The 26,482-nt window shown below is 43.2% G+C and overlaps 1 protein-coding gene across 2 annotated transcripts; it reads left to right on the top strand.

Annotated features, from left to right (window-relative positions):
• The first annotated feature begins 933 nt into the window (after positions 1–933).
• On the top strand, positions 934–25,103 carry trim24 (tripartite motif containing 24). Of its 2 annotated transcripts, none has more exons than XM_080754157.1 (19): positions 934–1,654; positions 2,682–2,800; positions 3,254–3,401; positions 4,090–4,222; positions 6,365–6,481; positions 8,559–8,673; positions 8,795–8,941; positions 9,536–9,650; positions 10,987–11,147; positions 11,692–11,961; positions 14,010–14,132; positions 14,682–14,811; positions 15,124–15,181; positions 15,610–15,742; positions 21,174–21,496; positions 22,179–22,293; positions 23,122–23,187; positions 23,374–23,535; positions 23,697–25,103. In XM_080754157.1, exons 1-19 carry the CDS (start codon positions 1,366–1,368, stop codon positions 24,444–24,446), a joined length of 3,474 nt encoding a protein of 1,157 aa, XP_080610283.1. In that variant the 5' UTR covers positions 934–1,365; the 3' UTR covers positions 24,447–25,103. The 2 variants fall into 2 exon arrangements, with proteins under 2 accessions (XP_080610283.1, XP_080610282.1); XM_080754156.1 differs by having other exon boundaries at positions 11,647–11,961.
• Positions 25,104–26,482: the final 1,379 nt, after the last annotated feature.

Raw genomic sequence — 26,482 nt, 5'->3', positions numbered from 1 at the left:
ATTACCAGCTGTCAAAGATTTTCCTAGGGAAACTGAATTTCAGTCTTTGTGAGATGTGTTACTACTACTAGACACCTTTACAAACATATTGGTGAAGAAATGTTTTGGTAAGGAATTTATTCCAGGACTTTTTAAGATATCCACTGATTAATAGTCCAGAGTTCTCTTTACTATTACTTATTTTGTCTTGCACGACGAGTGACTACTAGCTATTTGATACAGTGTGTTGTTCTCAGAACTGAATACTCAACACTAACAAGCCTACACAATCTGCATTCTGCTTAATTTTCATCAATATATAGCCTATTACAATCATGGTTCTCAAAGTGGATTTCAGGGACTCTAGGTTCCTTTATGGGGGTCTAAATTGACCCTTACAAGTCTGTAACTTTCATAGTAAACTCTTGTACACTGTACTATTATTTATTTTCCCATTGTTATTTAAATTGTTTATGACTGCTTCTTTATTTTTTTCCCCCTTTTGTTACTGACAATACCCTATGCAAAGTACTGTGTTCTATCCGTTTATCTTTCAATATAAGATACATAAAGTGGTTCCTGTGTAAATAAGCCGGAAAGCTTACTAGGATTTCATTTTAGTTGACCTTGAACCAGTGATTTGTACTATCATGAAACTGTACTTTTTCCAATGCAAACTTCAATCAATCAATCAAAGTTAAGGGGAGACCTTCACATTTAAAAGTTTGAGAACCACTTGCCTATTAAATCAAAAGTTTGCCACCAAATCACCACCAGGCGGCGTGTGAGTGTGTCTGTCGTTTGCTTTTTGGACTTACGAGCATGCTTACGAGCAACTCCATGTAGTAGTTTGGACTCAGACAGCCGCCGTAGCCAGACTAGCTACCTTTTAAGAACCGCAATGGCGTGTGGGTAGTTGTAGTGTTGTTAGAAAGAATGCACAAATGTTTTCCTTTTGTAACGCCTCTACGAACTTTACGCTATCGAATATTTATAATAATTTACTCGTATATGAATGTGTGCGTGCCATGTACTTCGTCTGTTTGTGTAAGAATGCCTTCGAAGTGGTTTATTTTTCATCGGACACATGTGTGAGCTAAAGTTGGCTAGCTAGCTAGCGTATAGCTCGTAAAACGGGAAGAACGTTTTACTCAACAACTATCGCAGTTAATGAGTTCAGATAACCTAATTAAGGAAATAACGGTGCCTCGAGTGTTGTAATGAATCACAATAACATTTGATGTGCGCATCTGGCTTGCTGGAGCCAGAAAACAGATTTCAGGCGAGGCTATAGCCATTGCATTGTTCCCAATCGGGAGGATAATATTGATTGATTGACTAGTGTTAATCGATTGCGAAGAAGGGGGACCTCCTACATCGGTCAAAATGGACGATAACTCTCAGAATCTTGACGATGACATCGTTATCATCGTGGAGAACGAGGCGGAGAGTCTCCCCGCGGAGGAGGAGAGGCTGAAGCAGCTGCAGGCTGGAGGCGGCGCGTCCTTCGGGCTCATGGATACCTGTCCCAGCTGCAAGCTGAGCTTCCACAACCGAGAGCCCAAGCTGCTGCCGTGCCTCCACTCCTTCTGCAAGAAGTGCCTGCCGCCTCCCTTCAGGAGCGCGGACCCCCGGCGCGGAGACCCGCAGCCTCCTCCCGACAGCAACAAGCCACGTGAGAACAACCGCTGACTGCACCATAACTGTAACAATGTCTCTGTGTTAATTCAACTCTGAGATCATCATGATGGAACCAAATCACGTCATCATGTCTTATTTAGAGAGTCACCAAAATGTGTATTCGGGACAAATGATTCTTTGTTTTTATCATCATTTCTAAAGCACTGGTTCTCAAACTTGTTCATGTCAAGGACCCCCAAAATGTACCCTTTTTAGCCCACAGACCCCATTTGAAAAGATATGCCAGGGAGTCAGGGACCCCACACATAAGAGAAGGTTTTGTACTTCTCTAGCAGTGATTCTCAACCGTTTTAATTTCAAGGACCCCCACCCCCCAGTTTGACATGCATTAAACTACCCGCCCCCATTTAATGGCATTTCTTATTTCTCTTATCTCTTAGACCCCAATTTATATTGTAAAATCAATGTTAATTTAACTCTTGAGTGTACAAATGGAACCAAATGGACCTGTTACTGAGTTATACAGACCCCTAAGTGTCCATTTGGTTCCTATCTATGATTTAGCTGGGGACCACCTGGAATTGCCTCCCCCAGACCCCACTTTGAGAACCACTGCCACTGGTGTAAACAAAGAGTGATTTGAAGATTCCTTCTGTGTACTGTACACAAACTGACTTGCACATGTTGAAGTCTAACACATTGTGCTGCGTATTCTCCTGTCAGGAGATGAAACTTAGAAAATAAAATATCCAAAATCCTCTGTTAGGCCTCCGACAGACAGACAAGTCACGTTTTGAAGAAGCAAGCTTGCCTCAAGCTTTGCCTTAAAGCTAGAAGCAAGCTTGCCTCTTCAAAACATGTCACTTCCATAGGGAATTAATTGGACGGCACCCCCCCCCCCCCCCACCTCCCCAAGGGCACGCTAGAGCCTTATGCTTCTGATGTCTGTAGGAGGCCTTAGGAAATTTAAAAATAATAGAAATTCAACTCACAAGAAGCTAGTGCTTCCTTGCTAAATAATTGCATGTTTTATTATTTCTTTAAAACAATTGTTCTAGCAGTAGGTGCCATTCGCTGCCCGGTGTGTAGACAAGAATGTTGGGAGATGGACGTGTTGGACAACTTCTTTGTCAAAGACTCAGCAGAGGTGCCTAGCAGCACGGTGGAGAAAAGCAGCCAGGTTGGTATCTTGATTCTCCTCAAGGCTATGTAAAGAAGGTATACGGGTAATGACTGTCGGGTAGGCAAACTCTGAAGTGTGATAGAATGTCAATGAGAGCCGGGTTAACAAACTTATCAGGATAAACAGTTAAACACCCTCTTTGAATGATTGTGAAAATTGTAAAACACTGGGTCTAGAAAAAGAATAAGACATAAGACATCACATTCGTTTTTAATGTACAAAGGTCACAATCATAATACAATATGTTGTTCTTACGCTTGTGCACCCAGTTCTCATTCATTCAAAAGCATTCCATTAACCTTCCGGCTCCCTTTTACCTCCCAGTGCATTGTGTCCTTGTCGTCTTTACATAGGCTTGAGTCTCCTTAACTTACACTTAACTTACACTTTTCTCCGGTATCTGTGACTGGCTCACTCAAACCCACACAACACTTTGTCCTTCCACTTCAGGTGTGCATGAGCTGTGAAGACAACACAGAGGCCACAGGTTACTGTGTGGAGTGTGTGGAGTTCCTGTGCGTGACGTGTGTGGAGGCCCACCAGAGGGTCAAGTTCACCAGGGATCACACCATACGGCAGAAGAAGGAGATGTCCCCAGGTAGTGTGTTTCACCATCACATACTCTGGTTGGGCAAGTTCTAGCCAACTGACTCGCAGTTGAATTTTACTTAGGAGAAGGGCCCTGGGGTGAAAGTTCCACAGAATAGACGGCTGTCTTCAGAATGTGAAGATAATATAAAGCTAGAAAAAAAAACATACTGTAGGTACGTAGGCCTACGTCTTACCCCTGATTTCTTTACCCAACTACTTTTATCTTGTCTGCCACCTTATTTTCACCAAACCTAAGAGATGAAGCAACAGCTTTTCAATAGACAAGCTGTCACAGCCGACAGTATAGCCTATTATTTGAATCAAATGCTCTGTGTTTGGATTGGGACACTTAGCAGTGTGTAAATATGTCACAGTCTGAGCGGGACCCCTGGCAGCAAAATATATAGTGGTTAAGACAATTCACATTCACTGACACTTTTACTGACAACCAAAGTATCTCTCAGAATCGTAGACACATGCAAAATGAGTGACTGGCCAATATTGTTCAAACATGACCATCTTGATGCCATTTTTCTTTATTGACCGGTTTTGCTCAGAATAGAAGAATTCCTTAATACACAATTTAAAAAAATATGAATATATATATATATATATATATATATATATATATATATATATATATATAAAACAAAATTGCATAATAACACATCCGTCTTTGCTTTTGTATATTCCAGAGGCATTAGGCATGTCCTCACAGAAGCCCGTGTTCTGTGACATACATAAGCAGGAGCCATTGAAGCTGTTCTGTGAGACATGTGACAGACTCACCTGCAGAGACTGTCAGCTACTCCGGCACAAGGACCACAAGTACACAATCTTGTTATTTTTACCCAATTCTCTTCCAATTTACAGATTATGACACAATCTCCACTTCTGTCACTGCTGACCCCTACTGTTTTTTTTGTGGGAGTGTGTAGAGTAGACCAAGGGTCTTCAACAGGGGGTCCGGGACCCCTAGGGGTCCTCAGAGTTACTACAGGGTTTACTCCAAATCTTTGTGTGATAGAAACTTTTTCCCCCCTCCTTTTTTATATTAACACCTTCTAAGCCTGGCCGCACTCCCTCGGACTTCCTACTGGGTCCCATCAGCCAATCGTCTATTCCCGTCTATTGCCGTAATTTATGAAATTAATCATAATTTTTTGAAAAATACAGTCGCAGGTCGTGCTCTGTCTCTTTAAGAGACGTTGCGCAATCAGATCACGTCAGAAACGTGATGACGTCATCGGCTGGCTCTGCCACTGGCTCCACGAGCGGCCATTACGTTCCCCTTCACTGTGTGTGCTGCAGCCTGGTTTAGCCCATCCCCTCAAGAGTTTCGACCAGACGAGAGGCGAAATCAAGGCTTCGGAATGAGTGGAATACATGGAATTAGATCGATGTGCGTGCGACGAGGACGTAATGTACTTTCGAACGCTGTTTTTTCTCGCGGATTACCCCATCTCGCTCCATGCAAATGAACGGCAGAAATACAGCCAGCAGCAGCTTCTAAGTAAGTGGCCGCCCAAACACGTAGTGTGTGCACGTCCTGATGGCTTGCACTGAACGACCCGCGCGCGTTGTTTATCATTTGGTGTGTTTGTTTTTTAAAATATGTTTATAAATAAAACGCTGATTGCACGGCAGTACCGGGGTTCAGGGGGTTCTGCCGGGGCTTGGAAGGTGTTAACCACTTGAACCCTAGCGTCCATATTCGGAGAACTTTAGCCCAAAACAGCAGATCTACAAGCTCACAACGCCTCACGCTGCGAGGCGTAGTGAGCTTGTAGATCGGCTATTTTCGGCAAAGAGCTGAAGGTCAAGTTTATTAAGTATTGACCGTTCACAAATTGACATGAATCCAAAATACACCGATGATTGTGCTGTCAAACGATGAAACTATATGGTATCTATTAACAGGTTGTGGGGTCCCTGCTTCATCTCTGTCTCAACTAAGGGGTCCTTGGCCTGAAAACGCTGAAGACCTCTGGTCTTCAGCATGTGTCTGCTATGAGACACATGGCCAGCTGCTGCTTTTCACCTGGCAGCGAAGCCGAGGAGTCTCACTAGGAGGTCATAATGTGTGCGGCTGAACATGCTATCCTTCCCAGTTCTGGTCCCTGCTGAACATGTGCCCTGACCATCCTGTAGGAGTCGTTTGTGCTGCGACAGAGGTCGCAGTGCCGACATGGCTTCCCCACGGTGCCTGTTCAGTCACCAGAGGGGAACTGGGGGAGATATCGTGAACGTCCACGTGCGTTAGACTTTCTGGTGAAACTCCTCAACGCCAGGTGAAAAGTAGCGCCTGGCAACTCCTAGAGACCCTTTTCGACTGCAGCTTTAGCACCACACCACACCACACCACACCGCACCACATACAATACAAATATCTACATTTTCAATTACACAAAAGTACCCCTATCGTTAAGAAACAAATTGGCCCTTTTAACTGTGATTATAATACATTATAAATTTGTATTATAACTATCCTAAATTATAATACACTATAATGGATTATAACTGTGATTATAATACACTATAAAGTATTAATGTATTACTATGATAATTATAATACACTGTAATAGATTATAATAGTGGTTATAACACAATAGAATCTATTATCATGTATTACAACTATATCCTGGTGGTCTAAATGAAAAGTCAGTGAGTGATCAGTCATTATGAAGTGTTTGCCCCTGTTTGGCCTAGCTCAGACCTACTCTAGATTGGATACTTTTTAGTACCACGTTTAGTACCATTTTCACACCACTCTACCCACGTCCTTGTAGTGGAAAACCTGGCACTGTGGTGTGGTGTTGGGCCAGTGGAAAATGTACCCTAGTGTACTGGAGATGTGATAATTGACTAGTCCTATGTATTAAATGTGTCATTAACAGCTATGCTATGTATCTGTTCTTTTCTGTATGCTTATACCTTTTCTGTACGCTTATACGATTGTTCTCTGCGTAGCTACCAGTTCCTTGACGATGCATACAGGAACCACAGGCAGTATTTGGAGAGAATGACACAGCAGCTACAGGAGAAGAGGAAGGCCATTGAGGACGTCTCCAACTGTATCAGTACCGGGTAACCGAATCAACTACAGTGTGATAACATGAAAGCTTGTTTTATACTAAAGACTGTCTGTCAACAGACTAAAATGGCAACTAAATGAATAAATTACTTGGTTGAACTAACCTGCCTCCTTAAAGTGCCGCTGACACGCCCGCTACAGGGAGCGGCGTGGGAAAAGGTGGCAAGCCCCGTGTTTAGAGCCCTGCTGCCCGGCGAGAGGCGATTCACCTCTCGGTGAATTTTAGCGTATACGCCATTTCAACAAATAAACATAAACAAACATAGTCTCATGTACAATGGGAATGTAACAACCAATTTGTGTGGAAATATAATTTTTATATTCACAGATTTATATACATTTTCGTGTCTTTAGCTTTAGCTTTAGTTAGTGTTGCCCGATCCCGATCACGTGATTGGATCGGCCGCCGATATGGTCATTTTTATAAGATCGGAGATCGGAAAAAATATATCGAATTTTATTATTATTATTTTTTTTCCAAAAAAATATTTTCTGGGAGTAGTGAAAGTTACAGGTAAGGTGAATGCGTTATGAAACGTAAGCTTACCATAATCACAGTCATCCTTAATCATTTTCAATCATTAAAGGGCTTTTGGAGAAATGAGACAGACACAGAGCCCTGCAGAGGGGAGGTGATTGTGTCAGACTCTGTGTCCTGCTGGCAGCTGATGCCGATAAGTAGTAACAGGCCCCTTGTTAATGGATCAAAGAAAGGCAATTATGTCTCTCTGCACTGTCAACTAGCTGCTACAGATGCATACTCTTCAAGCAGCCCGGTTAATTGGTTCTTAACTTATTTTGTTTCAACTTTAAAAATGGCCAATGTTTAACCAGTTTTTATATAGTTTGTGTGTGACGTGTGGCTGGAGACAGTTATAGGCCTATATGTGATTATGAAGAAGTTTACTGAGGTTTTAGACATATTTTAGTTTGTTCAACACAGGATATTTAAATGTAATATTTTGTTTTGTTTTTGTTTTGTAAAAAAACGTAATAGAATTATGTTCTTATTGCACTATTCTGCTCTTAATTTGATTTAGTTTGCATGGTTATTTTGTGGTACACTACTCATAAGCTTTGTTTTTAATTTGTTGATTCAGTGCTGCACTAAGTGATAGAATGAATAGAATTTTTTTTTCTTAATGCCTTGCCAAAAGATCGGATCGGGAAAGATCGGGATCGAATCGGAAGCAATAATATTTGATCGGGATCGAATCGGGAGCAAAAAAAACGTGATCGGGGCATCCCTAGCTTTAGTGCTAGCCCAGTAGCCCTGTGCGAGCAAAGGAAGTTGCTTTCTGTGTGCTGCAAGTGCGACCCTGCGGGTGATGGGAAGAGAATGTACATTGTAGGTACAGTACATTATAACTATGGTACAGTACGGGCGCGCCGTGGCATCAACAACAATTTCAGACAGAATTTGCCAAAGATTTTCCTTGTTTTTTCGTAACACACCCACTTTAAAATAAATCTTGATCCGCGACCCATATCAGAGTTCCTACTCGAAAACTGGGGATTTATGTTTACATTTGTTATGGTAAAGAGATTCATTGTCTCCACCAGCCGAAGGCTGAGGGAGAGTATGTTTTCCCCTCCGTCCGTCCGTGCGTCCGTCCGTGCGTCCGTGCGTCCTCGCAGTTTGTGACCACCTAATCTCAGTCACCGTTGGCCCGATCGCTGCCAAACTGAGCACACACACTCCCTGGATGCCAATCTAGAACCTCTGCCCCACATTTTTCAAATCGGCCACATGGTGGCGCTATAACAGGCCGATTTGTGTGGCCTGGTTGTTACCAGCTAATCTCCGGCGCCGTTGGCCCGATCGCTGCCAAACTGAGCACACACACTCCCTGGATGCTAATTCAGAACCTCTGCCCCACATTTTTTAAATCAGCCTCATGGTGGCGCTATAACAGGCCGATTTGTGTGGCCTGGTGGAGACCTGTGCTCGGAAGAGCACTGCTTCTAGTTTAATTTGCTTTTACCCCAAACATTTTTTAATTCATGCAAAGAACGAAAAAAGGCTTTATGCTTGACAGCATTAAGATAGATCTTTTTTTCCAATGAAAGGCTCCAGCAAGTTGAAGAAAATCGCAAGACGGTCACCAATGAAATCAAGAAGTCCATTTGTAACTTGATCATGGAGATCAACAGGAAGGGAAAGATCCTGGTTAACCAGCTTGAGGTATGCATATCTTAGCTCATCCACAATCTGTTATTTATTTTGCGTATCCCCATTTTCTCCTCAATGTAGTAGTTGCCAATTCCAAATATAGTTTCACAAATTAATACCTGTGATTTCTCAGGCTCTGACCAAGGACCACGAGACGGGTTTGAAAAAGCAGCAAGAAGACGTGAGCTCTCTGACCAGACATCTAGACCATGTCATCAGCTTCACAAAGTGGGCCACGGCCAGTCACAGTGGCACAGCTCTCCTCTACTGCAAGAGACTGGTACAGACACTAAGATATCGGAGTTTCCCCTGTATGCGTTCCGCAGCGAGGGCTCCCTTCAGACCCATTGCAAGAGAGTTACAACACTCATTGATTTAAACGGGATCATATTTCATCTTCATCCTATGGGAAACGCATAATGTCTACTAGAGAGACATATTGATCATAATGATGGATTGCTTGATAGATTGACAAGAATTCATACAAATTGAGGAATTCATCAAATAGATCTTTTTTGACCGATGATCCTTCAGGGGAGATCTTTTGTAGGTCCGTTGGTGTTAGTTATGTGATTTCTAATTCACAAATCCATTACTGTATGTTTGCCATCTTTCTGTTTTTCTTCCTTCCTCACTGTATTCATCACTTTCTTCTCAACTAAACGGTCTGCATTTAGTAAGTACCGTAAGTAGGGTCGGAGACGCTTATTGTCGGAGAGGCTTATTGTCGTATCGGCCGAGTCTGGTCCGTGACACACAAATGGGTCCTGACCTAGTGTTTGGGAAACAGTGGTACTGTATATAGTGTTTAAGTGAAGTACATAGAGGGCTTTCTGAAATGAGTTGGTGACACCCCACTCCTCCTCCTCCCCAGATCCTTTTCCAGATCCACTACCTGATGAGAGCCAACTGTAACCCCTCCATTGTACCACAGAGCTCGGTTCGCTTCCAGTGTCGTTCTGGATTCTGGGCCACTAACGTAGACCTGGGTAAGACTACTACTTGTTGGATAACAATTACTTAATAGAATGATTAAAGCAGGGGTTCCCAAACCTTTTTGGCTCGGGGCACCCCTATAAATATTTTTTTCATCCTAGGCACCCCTACATTATTATATTCCTAATTATCACTCCCAGCACCTTATATTTATAGCATATTTTAGCGATTATGTTGCGATGAAAACGAGATAATAGCCATTTTGGTTAGAACTGACTGAAAATAACTATACTGAATATATTTTTAAATGTCCAAATAATTTAAAATATTATCAAATCATCTCACGGCACCCCTTGACTGCCGTCGCGACACCCCAATGTTCCCCGTCAACCACTTTGAAAACCCCGGGATTAGAGCATTACTATATTTGCTGCCGTCTTCTGTTTGAGATACTGCGACAATGTGTCTAGTGGGACTGAGTGTTGTCCAGGTTTACATGACCACAAAAGAGTTTGACAATATCATTTAGAAAAAGCTAATGACTAAGCTGAACTTTAATCTAGTTTATTTTAATAATATATCCTATGGTGGTTTTATTTCATTTTCCTTATAATGAAAACATTGAAAGCACCTAGACTTTGAGTGTTGACATTGGTATAGTATTCATGTTTCCTGGCATTAAAAACCAACTCTCATTATGGTGTAATACGGATTCCGACACATCTGTAGAAAATAGCAAAGCTACTATCAAATCCTTAACAGGTGAATCATAAGCAAATCTTAATTGTGAGGCCAGTGAAGCCCAAGCTTCAAACCTACAGTATATGATGAAATGGGTACCTTTTTAAATCTGTGTCAAACGTCAACACAGGACGACTTCAGAGAGATTTGTGTAGCAGGTTAAGTTCTGACACAGTCCATTTAATTTCCAATGATAGGGCTGTTTGTCAGTTAAACGGAATGTGCAATCTGTAGTCCTGAATTCCGTGAGTTAGCTATGGGTTCACTTGTCAGACAATAAGGACTGGTTATTGGGTTGACAAGCATAATGTCCTTTTGTGCTTTTTAAAAATATAAGCCTTTGGTAGCTACAGTGCTTATTTTCTCAGTTGATCCCCAACCCAATGCAAGCAGTCCATTGTAAATTGCAGTGGAAACCAATGGTAGAGGTAACTTCAAGGTTGACCTTCAAAAAGTGGTCATGCCAGAAGCACTTCATTGATTATAGGTGTTAACTGCTGCACCAGAGTGCCACCCTGTGGCCAAACATCACACCACAGCCATAGTAGTAGTAATATAATAATTTTAGGCCTGTTTTATACTTTGTCGTACAATGGTGTCACACGGTGAAAATAGCCGATCTACAAGCTCAGAATGTGTGTTTCACAGGTTCTCTGCTGGTAGAGAGGGCCCCGGGCCGGCCGCCCCTCACCAACCCTCAGGCTGGCCAACAAGCTGGGCCTGGTACCAGAGCCGAGGCCCCTACTGGGGCTCTGTCCGCCGCCTCTGCACAGCAGCGCCAGAGCACCCTGGCCCAGCTCCAGATGCAGGTAAGGGTTCAGTCATTTTATGGGGGATAACTGTGTGTTTGAGTCACAGCAGTGTGAGAAACAAGACAAGAACATGGTTGAACTGTTTTTTTGTAATGGATTAATTCAGAAGGAGATCTGATGAAGGTCAAACGACCGAAACATCGAAGAGCAGCATTTGTTGCAAGTTCCTGACAGTTTGCAGGCCGTCTTCTTTCATATCATTATCAGAGATCTCCTTCTGAATATATGTACTTTTTTCCATACGCAACCTTTGAGGTGTGCATCAGCCTTGTTCTAAAATGTAATGGATTAATCAATTGTTACTTTGGCTTAATAGTAATTTTGTAGTATGTTTGTAATTTTAGACAAAGACAAAAGACAAATGTATTTTGAACACATTTCATCATGGAGCAAAAATAATAGTTTTTCTGTTTTCTGTAGTTCAATGCATTTTACTTGTTTTAAGCGAAACAAAAAAAAGCTTCCTAATTTTGCGTTGAAAATGTTTTCAACCCAGCCCTGGACGGTTCCCCTTACCCCCCCCTCACCCCTCTCCTTGCAGGTGGAGAAGCTGGCGCAGCACCCCAACCGGCAGCCTCCACCCCCAAACCACTGGTCCTGGTACCAAAACGTCAGGCCACCCGGAGCCCCCGGCCCCCCCGGCCCGCCCGGCCCCCCACCACCTACAAGGCCCATCCAGGGGACGGGCTCCCCCTCCCAGGGTCCACCTACCCTAGTCCAGCAGCAGGGGCGTAGGTACGGAGGTTCTCATCCCAACCCGCGCAGCCCCACCTCGTCTATGCTCCACAACTCAGGATTCCCCCCCGCTCAAGTAAGTGCTGGGGCCTTGGGGGGTGGCTGGTTATGGGCAACAGGGTGGCATAGACAGTGTTTAGTGTTCTGAATGTTAATGAAATAGTTTTTCATACTTTTAGCGCATATCTGTGGTCATGGAGTTATTGTAGTTAACAATAGATGTCAAGAAATGTGTTCATTTAACATTTTGGTATTTAGATTTCAAAAGTTCCATGTTAATACCTGTCAAACTAAAACGTAATGTGTGATACATCTGCAGTTACTACTAACCAATAAAATAACGCAGCGTACAGGAGTTTAAATCTCTTGATCCGAGGGGACAGAACAGCCCTGCCCTACCGCTCCTATCGCTGTAAATTGGCTAGGAAATATGTCTTGATATTTCAGATAGTCTTTAACAATCCCTAGTACTTTTTCTCTTCTTCAGAATACCTATTTTTAGTCTGAGAGGAGATCTCATTTAGCAATGAGGCCAGGGTGAGGAATGAAGCAGATTCCTCTGGGGTTGCATCTCTCTAATCTCATACAGATGAGATGATCAGATACAGATATGTGTTACTGTGCTCAAACACGAATAACTGTGTTCCTCATTTTATCACATAGTATTTCATTGGCACAGATGCTTTGAGAAACCAGTCTGTTATCTTTGCTCTTCAGAGAGATACATCATGTTAAGACGCCTGTCCAAATTAACGTTACACATCGGCACTCCCAAACATCGCTATTCCGACCACCTAAACCTAATCTTAACCCTAACCCTCAGTAAAACTAACACTGGTGAATTCTAACCTGGTGAAATGCTAACCTGCCAACGCTGCAGTGTAGGGTTGGGGACGGTAACCGCCGCACCGCGGTATACCGAGGTCTACCGCAGTGTCAGTGTGCTTTTATTGGAAAACAAGCGAGTTTTAAAACGGGGGAGAAGCGAGGACCGCATGCGCTCCATGCCGCTCTGCTCTGGGCCGTGTACCACATGTTTGGAAGCCACATGCGTCACTCGGAGACACAGACCTGCAAAGCCTGGGCAGGCAGCAGCCTCGTAGAGGAGTACAGAGCAGCGTAATCTTTCTCTGTAATCCACACAACACAAGGATGTTAATACATACTTTGTGTTGTGGCAGTTTCTTTTTTTTATTCATACGGATTACTGGCGGAGCGCGGGCCGCTTGGACTAAAACCGAAAATGAAACTATTTTACTTTTTCCACCGCGTCGCGCGTTGTGCCCCGTCCGACGGCGCGTCGGCGTTTTTTTAACCTTTTCTGTCAAGTCTTGTAACTAAAACCTGTATATAGCAGCACTCAATCACTGCGATTTGAGAGTTGAGACGTGACGTGAGTTTACAGAATCACTGTACACGATCTGACTACCCGTCCTCTTCTGGTTTGTTCACACACAGCTGTTTGTGTCTGAAAAGCCCAATTAGCTAGCCTATACGTTACTATGGTAACCCGCACAAATCTAAAAGCTCAGAACGCGTCGCGGATGCGATGTGTTGTGAGCTTGTAGATCTGCTCCTTTCAAAGCCAGACCCGCTGTGCTGTACGGAGAAGTATAACTCGGGCAGTCAGGCTGTGGAGAGGCGACTTTTGGGAAGATGATTGCAATATTTTGGCTTATCGCCGAACCTTAATTAATAGATACGGGGGTGCGGTAATTACCGCAATACCGGCGGTAAATGGGAAGACGGTAATCGCGGTAACAAAATGTCGATACCGCCCCACGCCTACTGCAGTGGTGAATGCTAACCTGGTGAAATGCTAACCTGCCGACGCTGGTGAATGCTAACCTGGTTTCGGAATGGGGATGTTTTGGAATGGAGAACTGCCCCCCCAAAGGATCACAAGGACACTGTGTTTATTGTTTAGTCAATGGGAGAAGCATTTCCATCAGTGTATTTATTGGGATAATGAAAGCAGACATTCCTATTGCTTGCCACAGATGTTAGCTAATCAAGGACCAGGTCAAGTCAATGAATGTACAAAGAAGGAAATTGGTTAAATAACACCAGGTTATATCTCAGAAAGTGTAACATGGCTTAACATGGATGATTTCTTCCGTCCAGTCCCTGAGAGAGCTGATTCACAGCTCCAACTTCCCTCCCAAACCCATGGACGCCATGCAGGGCACCTCACGTTACGCCCACCCCCTCAACTCCGGACCGTCCACACAAAACCCACTACAGCAGGTTGGTAGAAGAACGCGATGGTGGAACATTTGACCTTGTTGTGCCTAACTTGTTGTATCATATGTGCCAACTATGGATGTTTTTGGTTTTTTTATTTATTTATAACGCTTTTCGGACATGCCTATATTGAGATGATCAAGTTGTAGTATTAGTTTAGGGGGTTGCAATATTTGAGGACATGGTATTGCTTCCAAAAATAAATTCTTTCTCTATAGGTGACCTGGAAGCACTTCCAGATCACATAGACAGTCTGTCCAAGCATTGGGCATAAAGATACAAGTGGGCCGATACTGATGCTTAAAATGTTGGCCGATATGTATTGTTTTCTGATATATTGTCACATCCCTAGGTTGAACTGTTGTTTGGGTCCTGGCTTTAAGAAGTAGCACTGTGTAAAAATAAGGGGTCACTTAATTTAGAAATATATCTTAATTTTAGTTTTTTCTTTCTTCACCTTTTTGGGGCTACAGTACAAATCCTTGTGTGTGCCGCAGCAGTTGGCAGAACCAAAAATGTATTGTTGGGTTGTATTTGTTTGTTTTGTCCCAGCGGGGTCTAATGGATCCCTCCTTCCTGAAGAGGACTGAGACCAGTGGTAGCAGTACCATCCCGTCCATCACCATCTCCATCCCTAGAAGCTTCACCCAGAACGTCGCCTCAGCGGCCACAGACAAGACCGGTACACTTGACCAAACAAGAGTGCACTTACAGTTTACAGTTTACAGTTTAGGCATTTAGCAGACGCTTTTAATCCAAAGCGATTTACAATAAGCAAATAAACATCACAATAATAAACAAGATTAAGTGTCAGTGCATCAACAGCAATAAAATCACTTATACATAATCACACAACTGCATCATTTGATGAAAATTACTTATTATTAACTGGAAGTTAATCAGTTATTGTTGTCACTGACATCAACGTGTTGACCTGAGATCAAGTAATTTATTTTTCAATAATGTATTTTGTTCCGTCCATTTGTTATTGAAGTGCACGGAAGACAGGATTCACCGATGGCCAAGCCTTCCTCCTCAGACAGAAGTACAGGGTAAGTCTGCTCCATGATTCTTCTGCACACCATGTCCATTGAGTACATTCTTCTTTTTTAAGATGGCAACAGTGCTTTGGCTACTGAAAACCTCTTTGAAACTCGATGTTAGTCGACCAAAAGTTAAATAGCTCTGTGAGTGAAACTGGGAAAGCATCTGCGTCATTTTAGATTTTGTCTATATATACCCTATAGCAACATACGTTTTTAGAAAATCATAAGGATTTAGAAGGCATTTGTAGAATCTGCCTCAGGTCTTAATGGGTTAAAAAATTCTAGTTGTCATTGCTGTCAGAGCCATCAACAGTGTTTCTCTCTCGGTGAAAAAAGACAGCAGTGTTGGCACAAGAGATGGGTAGAGTAGTCAAAAAAAACGTTGAAGACCCCTGTCCTAACCTGTGTTCCTCTTTTTCTGTGTGTGTTTGAAGGACGACGCCATCTTGGAAGCAGCGCCCCACTGAGCCGCCAGTCTCCACCCCAGCCAAGAGACGACGAAGGTCTTCCCCCGGCCCCATCATCGTCATCAAGGACGAACCGGAGGACGAAGATGAAGTTCATTTTGTAAGCAAATGACTTTGGGTTCTATCAGCCAGTGCTTCTCCCCCAGTTTAGTATGCATTAGGCTACAAACCCCCATAACTCTTGACAGGGTACAAATGGAACCAAATGTACATGTATGGGTCCATTTGTTTCCATTTGTACACTGGCAAAAGTAGCAGACCTGTAAGGGTCCCCTGGTTCCTAACTATCACTAATTTAGCTGGGGATCACCTGGAACCCACTTGGAGAACCATTGGTTTAGGTCCACAACACTGAACGATGTGTGATTGTCAGTGTGTTTTCGTTGTGGGAGCACGTAAGGCAATCAGAGGCTGTGTGTGTGTTCTTGTGTGTGTGAGTGAGTAAGAGGCCGTACAAGGACACTTTGGTAGAGGTTTCCGGTGTGTACTTGCCATGTCATGATGTAACGATTCCAATTGGTGAAATATCTTGCGTTGTTGATTACTAACTGATAATCCAAAAATAGCCTCCTTATTGACTACAGTATAACAGCTCTCAAAGCCACTCAAACAAATGCAAACAAAGTTTATTCTAAGCGTCCTTCTCTGCAATTTGTGAGCTTAAAACCTGTATCAAAAAGTTATTTATTATTTGTATTTGTTTGCTTATAAGTTAAATGTTATCAAATAGAAACTAGTCAAATCCAAATTTTTATAATTGATTTCAAGGCAATTGATTTAGCAATATACAAACTGTCAGTTTGAACGTAATCGGTGGTCTATAGGACTCTGCAAAATGAGTATCGGAATCAAACTCACAAATCAGTTGGGCTCTCACTGGTCGGAATGGCATGCTCACCACTTGCCAGCTATGAAGGCTAAACCATCTTCTCTTAGTCCAAATTCAGATTCTCACCCTATTAGAAATAATGAAAAGAGGAAAACCCAAGGCACTCTTTAAAGACTCTGCGACGTGTGATATTTCATAGTAGCACAATTCTCCTAAGGGTTGCCTGCGTTCTCGTTGGCTGAATGCAAGACTGAGAAAACGAGGACACTGCCATTACTTTTCCAACAACCTGAGGCGCACAGTCTCAAGCGACCTTGAGTCACGAGAGGCACCACCAATCGTGCGAGTTGCTGTGCCGAACGTTGTGAAGGTCGCTTGAGTCTACTCGGCGCCGTTCGAGTTACATCCCGATAGGTACAGAATAGTAAATCATGTTTGGGGGTGAGCGCTTGCCCCAACTGTCACTCAAAGTGACTAGTGGCCGATCACAGCCTTTCCGGGACTTGCCGCTATCTTCCACTATCACGCCTCTGCGACCAGATAAAAAAGCCAGAGGTGAACCCACAGTGCTTAATAGATGCTCAGTACCACGGCACCTTGTCACACTGCTGGCACTTCCAGCAATGAACATGGCATAAATACAGAGCTGCTGGAAGTTGTCAATGCTCCTGACGTCTTAACACCAAAAGGCATATCACCACGGGCCACGGCTCGTTTGACATGGAGAAATCATTGGAATGTATAACTCTTAAAGATGGATGAAACAAAAAGACAGGAGTGACTTCATACTTGTTGTGGAGAAAGTCAATCTAAAAGTGGATCGAAAACTGATTACATTTCTGAAAGTGGAAAGTGGGAAGAAAGCTGAGACGTGTTTTCTTGGGAATTATTCTGAAGCTGGGGATGCTCAATGTATAATACTGTATGACAAGGTGGTGGGTGTGCTGCATGAGAGAGGGCTAAACTCTTCGGTCTGGGGTCAGATGGGGCCAGAGTTAAGACGGGGAAACACACAGGAGTGGGAGCTTTACTCAAAAAGGACAATCAATTTTCTTTAAAGATTATTTGTTTTTGGCATTTTCTGCTTTATCCGACAGTGACAGTAGAGAGACAGGAAAGGCAGGAGAGAGAGAATGGACAACACACAGCAAAGGGCCCAAGGTCGGACCCAAACCCAGGCCAGCTGTGGGAAAGACCCATTCCCTTCATGGCACGCACTCTACCAGGCAAGCCACAAGGGAAGTCCCTATTCTATCCAAGTGCTCCGGGTCGCACATTGTGCTGCATTGGCAGCAACCCATACAGCAAAGGCCATGGACAATAAATGACTATAAGCAGGCTGTTAATGGAGGTCTATTTATTCTACCATCACTCTACCACACGAATGGGTCGCCTCCGCCAAATGTAGGCCTGGCCTCCCTCGGTGTGAGGATATACCTGTACGGAGCCTGCAACAGCTACGTGCCGTCTGCTGGCTTTCCTTACATCACTGAAGTGAGAACTGAGAGCTTCCAATCCAGCTGGCCGTTACTCATCAAAGAGGTCAGCGACGAGGCACGCAAGGGCAATTGATAAGAACAATAAACAAGCTTCTAAGCTTTTATACAGTATTCATTGCCTTTACTCACACCTTCTTCGTTATGGCGTCCTCCCTGTCATGAACAAGCTCAATCTTGTATTCAAGAAAGACATTGTAAAACGTTTCAGTGTCGCTGCACTCTCACAGCTATGTGATGGCCCAGAGTAACAAAGGTTCCAAGATGAATGCAACAACTGTGTCTACAGGGATGTGGAGATGACACAGGGAAGTGACTAGACAACTAAAGACCAAAAACTTGCTTCCCAAAGGATGACCTAGTATAGATCTTCCTAATTTTTTGATGTCATCCAAACCCAACAGGATACCCACAGAATTCCGGTGAGTCTTTTATTTTGGCTATAGCTTTCCTGCAGGCTATTTCTTGTTGTTGGTAGGCCTATCAATTTTTTAAATCATCTCAATTCAATTGAGCCGTCATGCTAAATGGTATGATATGATATGAAATTAGTTACATGAGACATTTAATAATGAGATTTCAAAAGATAATGGGCCTATTGCATACGGCAAAACTATTTTAGGCTTGAAATTACTAAAATATTTAAATGGACAAATAAAAATAAAAATACAGTAGCTGTTATACTGTAGTCTTGATTATAGTCTAAGTCTTACTAATTGTCTCTCACCATTTCCACACAGATCATCATGAATATGCTTCACCAGCCATGTTGTGCATTGCGGATAATGACCCTTTGATGATGATGACTCTGCAACGATTGGTAGCACAAATGCAAAATGTCACGTTCATTCCAATGATGAGAGCTCTTTGGGACTACCGAGGATTAAGATCACAAACCGCCTTTGAAGTTTTATCCGAGAGCTTCCCAACGTTCATCCAAAGTGACAAAAATGGCCTGTGTCATCACGGTGCGAAAAAGGATCAAAGCCATGCTCAGAAGCCACCTGAAGGAGACATTTAGAGACCTCTGAATTCAAATCAGCAGCTGCTCACATCCGTGAACTGAAGCTTTGTTACAGTAAATGAAAGGAGCCTCTATGGAACTTTTGCCAGTTATAAAAAGGCTATTTTTAACTGTCAGTCGTAGACCTGGGCTACTTGAACTGAAGGCTGTAAGCTTGATGCAATCAAAAATCCCTCGTAAAAATCAATAAGGTATACTACAGTGTAGTGACTATACTGGATTACTAAGGATTGCATTTTCCCTTTCCCCAGTTGAGGCTGTTTAACTGTCAATAGGCCAAGGCTGCTTGAACATAAGCTATAATGTATGTATGTATATATTTGTTTTGGGATAGATCAGTAGCCTACACTGTTCTAGTTTGAATTTTCCGATTGCCTTGTTCTTGAATGTTGTCAGATTCCAAATGTCATTTTGTTGTTTCTTATAGAATCTTCTCTTTTTACCCTGCACTTTACCTTGAAGCAAAGGAATGTTAAAATTGGTATTCTGATGAAACCTTTTTTTTTTTTTTTTTAATAAACTAATGATGCCAAGACAAGATGCCTTTTTTTTTGGTTGTAATGTTTGGGCTGCATGCAGCCCAGTGCTGTATGACTAGTGACTGCTAGTTATCTCACACACACACACACACACACACACACACACACACACACACACACACACACACACACACATACACACACGCACACACACCTCCACACTGTTATGTTTGTGCATGTGTGTACCCCAGGAAGATTACCTGAGATATATATATATATAGCTAATGAGGATAGGAATAAACCCAAACTCAACTCTCTACTGATAGAACTATGTGTGGTAGGCCACATACTAGAATGTGGCACTTCGAAGACTTTTAAAGTAAGGTAGGGTAAGTGATAGGCTAAATGGCTCTATATTCGTTAAGTACTCATTGCTACAGTGTGTTTGTTCAGGAACTGGAGTTTTACCCTGTCTCTCAAGCTCTTTAGTAAACACAAAATGCATTTTCAGGTTAGGATACCAATGTGATCCAATCAGGAGAGAACTCATATGGGAAGCAGATTAAACAAGGGCAATTAGAAGTGATGAGACAAAGAAATGGAGCAGACACTGGAACACCTATTAATATTTATAAATGGGTACTCTCCTGAATGGCAGAAAATTGGCCACCAACCTGACTTTGTTTTCTATTCTACTACTACTACTATGCTAGTAATGCTACTATGCTTTAACTTTGAACAAACCCCTTTTTTGTTTTAACCAAAAATCACTTTCCCTACCTAAATGTATAAGGAAGATACACTGTTTTGATTAAGTCATGTGACACTACTTGTGTTTTGTTTAGACTGATGGTCGCTCACTCAACCTGCAAATGTGCTCAGCTTGTCATATTTCTTCAGGTTGAGGTAGATTCTCTGTTAAGACATGTATTTGTATACATGTATATGTATTTATTTACCAGGGTTAGGGTTAGACCTGCGAGACAGGATTGTGTTGAGGCAAATATCTGGGAAAGGATACTAGGTTTCTGTAGCTTTGAAAGTGCCCAAGAGCACTGTGCTCTTACTCCTTCATCATTCTCAAATGGAAGAACTTTGAAACAACCACCAGTCTTCTTCCTAGAGCTGGTCACCCAGTCAAACTGGGCAATCAGAGATGAAGGTCACACAGCTAACCAGGTTTGGATATTTGTCTTTTAGTTGTAATAACCCAACTCTGTGTGTGTGTGTGTGTGTGTGTGTGTGTGTGTGTGTGTGTGTGTGTGTGTGTGTGTGTGTGTGTGTGTGTGTGTGTGTGTGTGTGTGTGTGTGTGTGTGTGTGTGTGTGTGTGTGTGTGTGTGTGTGTGTGTGTGTGTGTAAACCGGCACATCTTGTCCGCGTAAGTCTGTCTGAAGGTCTTTCCTGACACATCACTGTGACATCACAGGTAATGTCAAACCTGTAAAAGTCCATATATGGGTATTCCCCAGATTCCCTTTTATGCCCATATATGAAGGCCCCTGATGTCATCGTTATACATCACTGGCTAGATGGCCAAAACATGGAGGGATCTCCATGTATGGGCATAAAAGGGATTGTATGTTGATGTCATGGGAACCACTCTAACATAATTCCTTTTATTAGATAGACAGACACACTTTGTATGGCCCCCAGTGCAAAAGTCAATCTTCAATTTATTCAATAGATTTGAATATATCCACAGGTGCAGTCCAGTGTAGGAGCGAGCCTCCCAGACAGCAGCACTGGGGTCCAGTCCAACTCCCAGTCTCCACCAGAGCCGGCCCCAGGAGCAGAACCTAACGGCAGGCAGGAACAGCAGCCTCAGGCCCAGGCCGAATCGGAGCCACAACCCCAACCCCAACCCCTGACCCAACCGCAGCCGGAAAAGAGCTCCGCGGCAGAGGAAGACCCCAACGAAGACTGGTGTGCCGTGTGTCAGAACGGAGGTGAACTGCTCTGCTGTGACAAGTGTCCAAAAGTCTTCCACCTGAACTGTCACATCCCTGCGCTCTGCGAGTCCCCCAGGTGAGCAAAACGTTGTTTAAACCGGTTGATAGACAGAAAGCATAACTCAGTGTTGCCTTTCCTTTATATCAGTATAAAAGTGCAGGTTTAGAATTGACAAAGTGAAACAAATTGGTCAAACTTACTGTTTAATCAGCTTTCATCACTGTCTGTTCAGTGCAGCTTAATAATATTGAATAATACGCTCTATTACACACTGACAATGTTGTAGCCATAGGGGGAGTGGCTGTTTCAACCTCTGCATGCGGTATGCATACTGTAGAGGACATGCAATGGCTTGTTTAATGTGGCCAAAAACAGATATTGCCATTAGTTTCTCTTAACATCTCCCTTTACAGCGGCCATAGCTGAGTTAGGAGAGGGGCCTGAGTAAGACACCAAACAGCTCTCCACTGTGTGCAAATCTGAGCAAGCCATTTGCAAAAAGTATTTCCCCTTTTACTCCTTTGCATGTTCTCTTTGGATATGCCAATGATAAGCCAAGTGTAAAAATTTGACCTATAATCATTTGACCATAATTATTTGGCATGTTACATTATGACCCAATGCCATACAAATATACAAGATTAGGGAGTAAAGATGATACCCAAGGCGGTAGAGACATTTTGTCTTGGTGGTCTGGAAGAACGCCTCAGCTCACGTGTAATAAATCTGGCATCTGGTCTTGGTGTTTCTCTCCCAGTGGCGAGTGGTTCTGCGCGTTCTGCCGCGACCTGAAGTCTCCTGAGATGGTGTACAACACTGGCGAGAACCAGGAGACCGACGGAGAAGTGGGATTCCCACCCATTGATAGAAGGGTACAGTCACTCACTGCCATTTTATTTTATTTTAATCTGTTGTATTCTGGCCTGTGTTGTCTAAAGCTGTCTTCCTTGTGTGTGTGGTGGTGGGGGGGTAGTCTGTGGGGGCACGTCCTGATAAGCCAAACGCCGATAAGGCAAACGCTGATAAGCCAAACTCCTTTTTTTTTTAAACCTCCTTTTGTTATGGGGAAATGTGAGCTCACCTGCATCGCGTTTCATTCCATTCATGCGTTTATCGTGCGCTTGCCCAGGCCTTACGGCCTGGGCATAAATATAACGATTGCATTCACCACGGCTACGTAACTCGCGCGGCGCTCCGCGGCCCAGGTCCGCTGGCCTTCGCGCCGCTTGCAATGTCGTGGACAATAACTCTGACATATAACCATTGTATTGCTAAAAATAAGGAGGCTACTCTGTTTCCTTGACGAGACGGCAGAAGATCACTACGGTAGGAGACCCGGGCAGTACAGTTGCATTTGCCTTATCAGCGTTTGCCTTATCGGCGTTTGACTTAGAGGGATTTCCCCGTCTGTGGAACTTGAGCACATTCATAATACAGATTCCTACTGTTTAATCAGAATCTGTTTAATGGTCAGGTATGTTCACCACAACCACATGCGAGGAATTTGACTTCATAAGAGATCAGACAAATATATTCGGCAGATGAGAGTAAAAGAAAGTCTAAAAATATAATAATTATAAGTATGGTATAAAAAGGTTCTATGTATTAATAACTAACAATGAGTCAACATGATCAATGCTCTGCAGGGATACAACGGTAAATAAACATATTTGTTTTTACCATTTTGTTTTGAACTTCAGAAGTGCGAGAGGCTGCTGCTGCGTCTGTACTGCAACGACTTCAGCACTGACTTCCAGCAACCATCGGTAAGCAACCACTGGCCAAGAGCATGTGCTGCACTTTTCATTGCATATTACAGCTATGACGTGAAGACAGCAAAAACGATTATAGATACACATTAATAAAATAAAAGACTTTCAGTGAAGATGAGAGTATTCATTGTGTTAGATTGTGAATTTGAAATGAGTCATCATGTGTTTGAACATCTGTAGGAGACGAAGCGGTACAAGGAGCTGATTAAGACACCCATGGATCTGTCCATAGTGAAAGGCAAACTGGATGTGAAGTCCAATTCAGAGACACACTATGTAAACCCTGAGGAGTTTGTGGCAGACGTCAGGCTCATATTCCTCAATTGTGCTAAATACTACAAGGTCAGTATGAAATGTCCATACAACAACCCCCAACATTTGATAACACACACACTGTTATTTCTGTTTAGTGATGCTGTATGTATATATAATAACATTTAGTGGAATATGCTCATTAAGCCAACGCTTGAAAGTTGTGTTAATTGTGTTGTGTGCGCCCCTAGGCGACGTCCGAAGTGGGCAGCGCCGGCTTGTACCTGGAGGACTACTTCGAGGAGCAACTGAAGCTCGTCTACCCGGACAAGATCTTCCCCGGGGGCAGGGAGGAGAGAATGATCCCACCGCTGGAGGACGAGATCGAAGACGAGGAGATGCCGGAGGATGGCATGACACTCATCCTGACCGTCAGCCCCGCCCCTGGAGACGGAGATGGAATCCCACCCATGGAGGAGGAGGAGGAGGACCCGTCTCCACTGGATGACATTGGTCCAGCTCTCGAGGAGGAGGAAGAGACAGAGGAGAGAATGGAGGAAGGGAAGGGGAGCGCGGAGGAGAAGGCAGTCTCTACTGTCAGAGAAGAAAGGATGGAGGGAGCTGAGGAGGAAGAAGAGACGGAGGCAGTTGAGGAGGGAGGAGAGATGGAGGCTGCGGAGGAGGAGGAAGGAGGGACAGTGGCGCCGCCTGCTGCAGAGGACATGAAACCAGATGAGCAGACTCCCACGGAGGAGGTGAAGGAAGAGCTGCAGCCGACTCCAGAGAATGATGGTATCGACACTGCTGCTAGCAGTGAACCCAGGGACCCGGCACCTTCTGCCTCCCCAGAAGATGACCCCCCTCTGCCCCTTACGGACATCCCAGAGGACATCCCCGACAAAACACAGGAGCAGCAGCAGGAGGAGGAGCGAGAGGAGGTGGCGACTCTTCCGAATGCAGCCAAAGACAAGACGGAAGAGGGGCAGGAGGTGGTGGGATAGGGGGTTGAAGGAGAGACAAACTATTGGAATGAAAAAGATGGATGATATTTGTCTTCCACCAAAATTGCCCCTTGCTGACAAGGGGACATGAGTTGCTGCAATCAAGACAATTATGTCTTGTCCTCTATAATTTGCAATAGGAAAAACTGTACTGCAATACTAAAACTGTCTTGTGTTATAGTGCACAACAGCCGCAGTATACTTGCGTTGTTGTCTTGGACCTGGCAAAGGTTTCAATTATACTGTATGAGGTTATTTTTTCTGATGACTACAGAAAGCACACAAATGACATCTCATGAGGATCTAATGCCCTTTTATCATTCATCTTAAATTAATCATGTCAACTCTTGTACATAACATCATTGCCATGTACTGTAGCTCCCAGAGCCTCATTCAGAACATAAAAACACTTTCCTTTTAGTTGATGCATGCAATAGTATTTATCGTGTCTCCATACTATTATGTTTATAGATATGAAGCTCACTTTAACCATTTCCTTGAGGTAAGTTGGACAGGTCTATTTATGTTTTATTGTGATTTAATGTTATTTTAGTTGAATGTGTAACAGATGAGGCTGATGGAAATGGGACATAGTTTGTGTATAGAATGTCCTAGAGTACATGGAATTTGAGGGAAATTACGTTTTGAAAAATGACACGGCTCAATTGTGAGAATAATATAAAACAAATGCTCTGCATCGCTCTGGTGGTGGTTTTTATTGTGTTGTGAACTTTGATCAGGGCTTTTAACAAACACCATGACCAAGTGGTACCAAGTAATTACTCCAGACCCACCAACTGTGGTCAGTCTGCGTCACTGACAAACATTATTTTTTGTGAACTGTGGTGGTCCTAATGCCCTGATGTATTTTCACAGATAAGTCTTTGATCAGTATTAAAGTCTCATCACAACTACCACAAATACAAAGATGAAGTGAAATCTTACCAACTGCCAACAGGGCCTGACAAATGGCGCTACTTTTCGAAAACCTGTCATTGACTCAGAGTTGGCAAAATCACCACAGCTAACCAACCAACAATATTACTCAGTCATTGCTTCAAAAATAAAATAATGGAAATAGATTTCTTCAAAAAATCTAAAAACATTTCATTATTGGCAATGTGGTGAACTGAACCGTGAGAGCTTGCAGGTCTGCTATTTTTTTAGACGCGCGACACCATGGTACGACAGAAAGCGCCACACTCGATCGATCTGCGGCTGCCCCGCACGCGATAATGGAATCCGTTGGAGACGGGGTTGAATAAATTAGAAGGCGCGTCTTGTGATTGGCTGGAGCGGAGGTCGGGAGCAGTCTTCAGTGTAAAGAAGCCGTAAAGCTTACTAGGATCTCCTTTTGGTTGACCTTGTACCAGTACAAGTGATTTGTGCTGTCATGAAACTGTACTTTTTTCTATTGCAAACTGCTAATAAACTCTTCAATCGATCAATTTGCTATGATGAGAACATATAAATTAAGGCTAGCGCACAACGCAATTATAATTTTAATACCCTATCTACATATTATAGGCCTACATAAACGCCAGGCTGGCGTTTATGTAGGATACATAAAGGTCAGCTGCCACTGTTATTTTAGATAGGCTTTTACTTTAGCCCACGCTTGCTATGAGAAGTCCTACACAAACTTCTAATAAAGTCTTCAATAATCAATCAGAACACAATTTTGTATCCATGAGAAATGTCGCAGCTTGTCAACGATTGTCTGTGTCAGTCCTTCCTTTTGTCAGTCAGTACACATTTTTACAGTCTATTGGTTCCCTTGTCGCTGTGACATCACTCTGACATCATGCTCTGATGTCACTGTGATGGAGAACGACTCTTAACAGAATGGGTTTGCTGCTCTGACATCACACTCTGGCTTCATGTCTCTTTTATGCCCATATATTTTATGCCCATTTATAGTCGACAATGTGATGTCAGAACATGCCCATATATGGGCATTCCCAGATCACACTTGCAAAATTAATGAATTAGGCTACATCCTTGTCTGTTTTATGCCCATATATGGAGATCCCTGT

This window comes from Nannobrachium achirus, assembly GCF_963921795.1.
Source record: "Nannobrachium achirus genome assembly, chromosome: 23".
In the NCBI taxonomy this organism is placed as follows: Eukaryota; Metazoa; Chordata; class Actinopteri; order Myctophiformes; family Myctophidae; genus Nannobrachium; species Nannobrachium achirus.
This window is presented reverse-complemented; position numbering and strand designations above follow the sequence as displayed.

Coding starts and splice junctions, on each gene's coding strand:
- trim24 (XM_080754156.1), top strand. CDS start 1,366: ATGGACGATAACTCTCAGAATCTTGACGATGACATCGTTATCATCGTG. Junction 1,655..2,681: donor TCCCGACAGCAACAAGCCAC/GTGAGAACAACC, acceptor TTGTTCTAGCAG/TAGGTGCCATTCGCTGCCCG. Junction 11,962..14,009: donor CAGGATTCCCCCCCGCTCAA/GTAAGTGCTGGG, acceptor TCTTCCGTCCAG/TCCCTGAGAGAGCTGATTCA.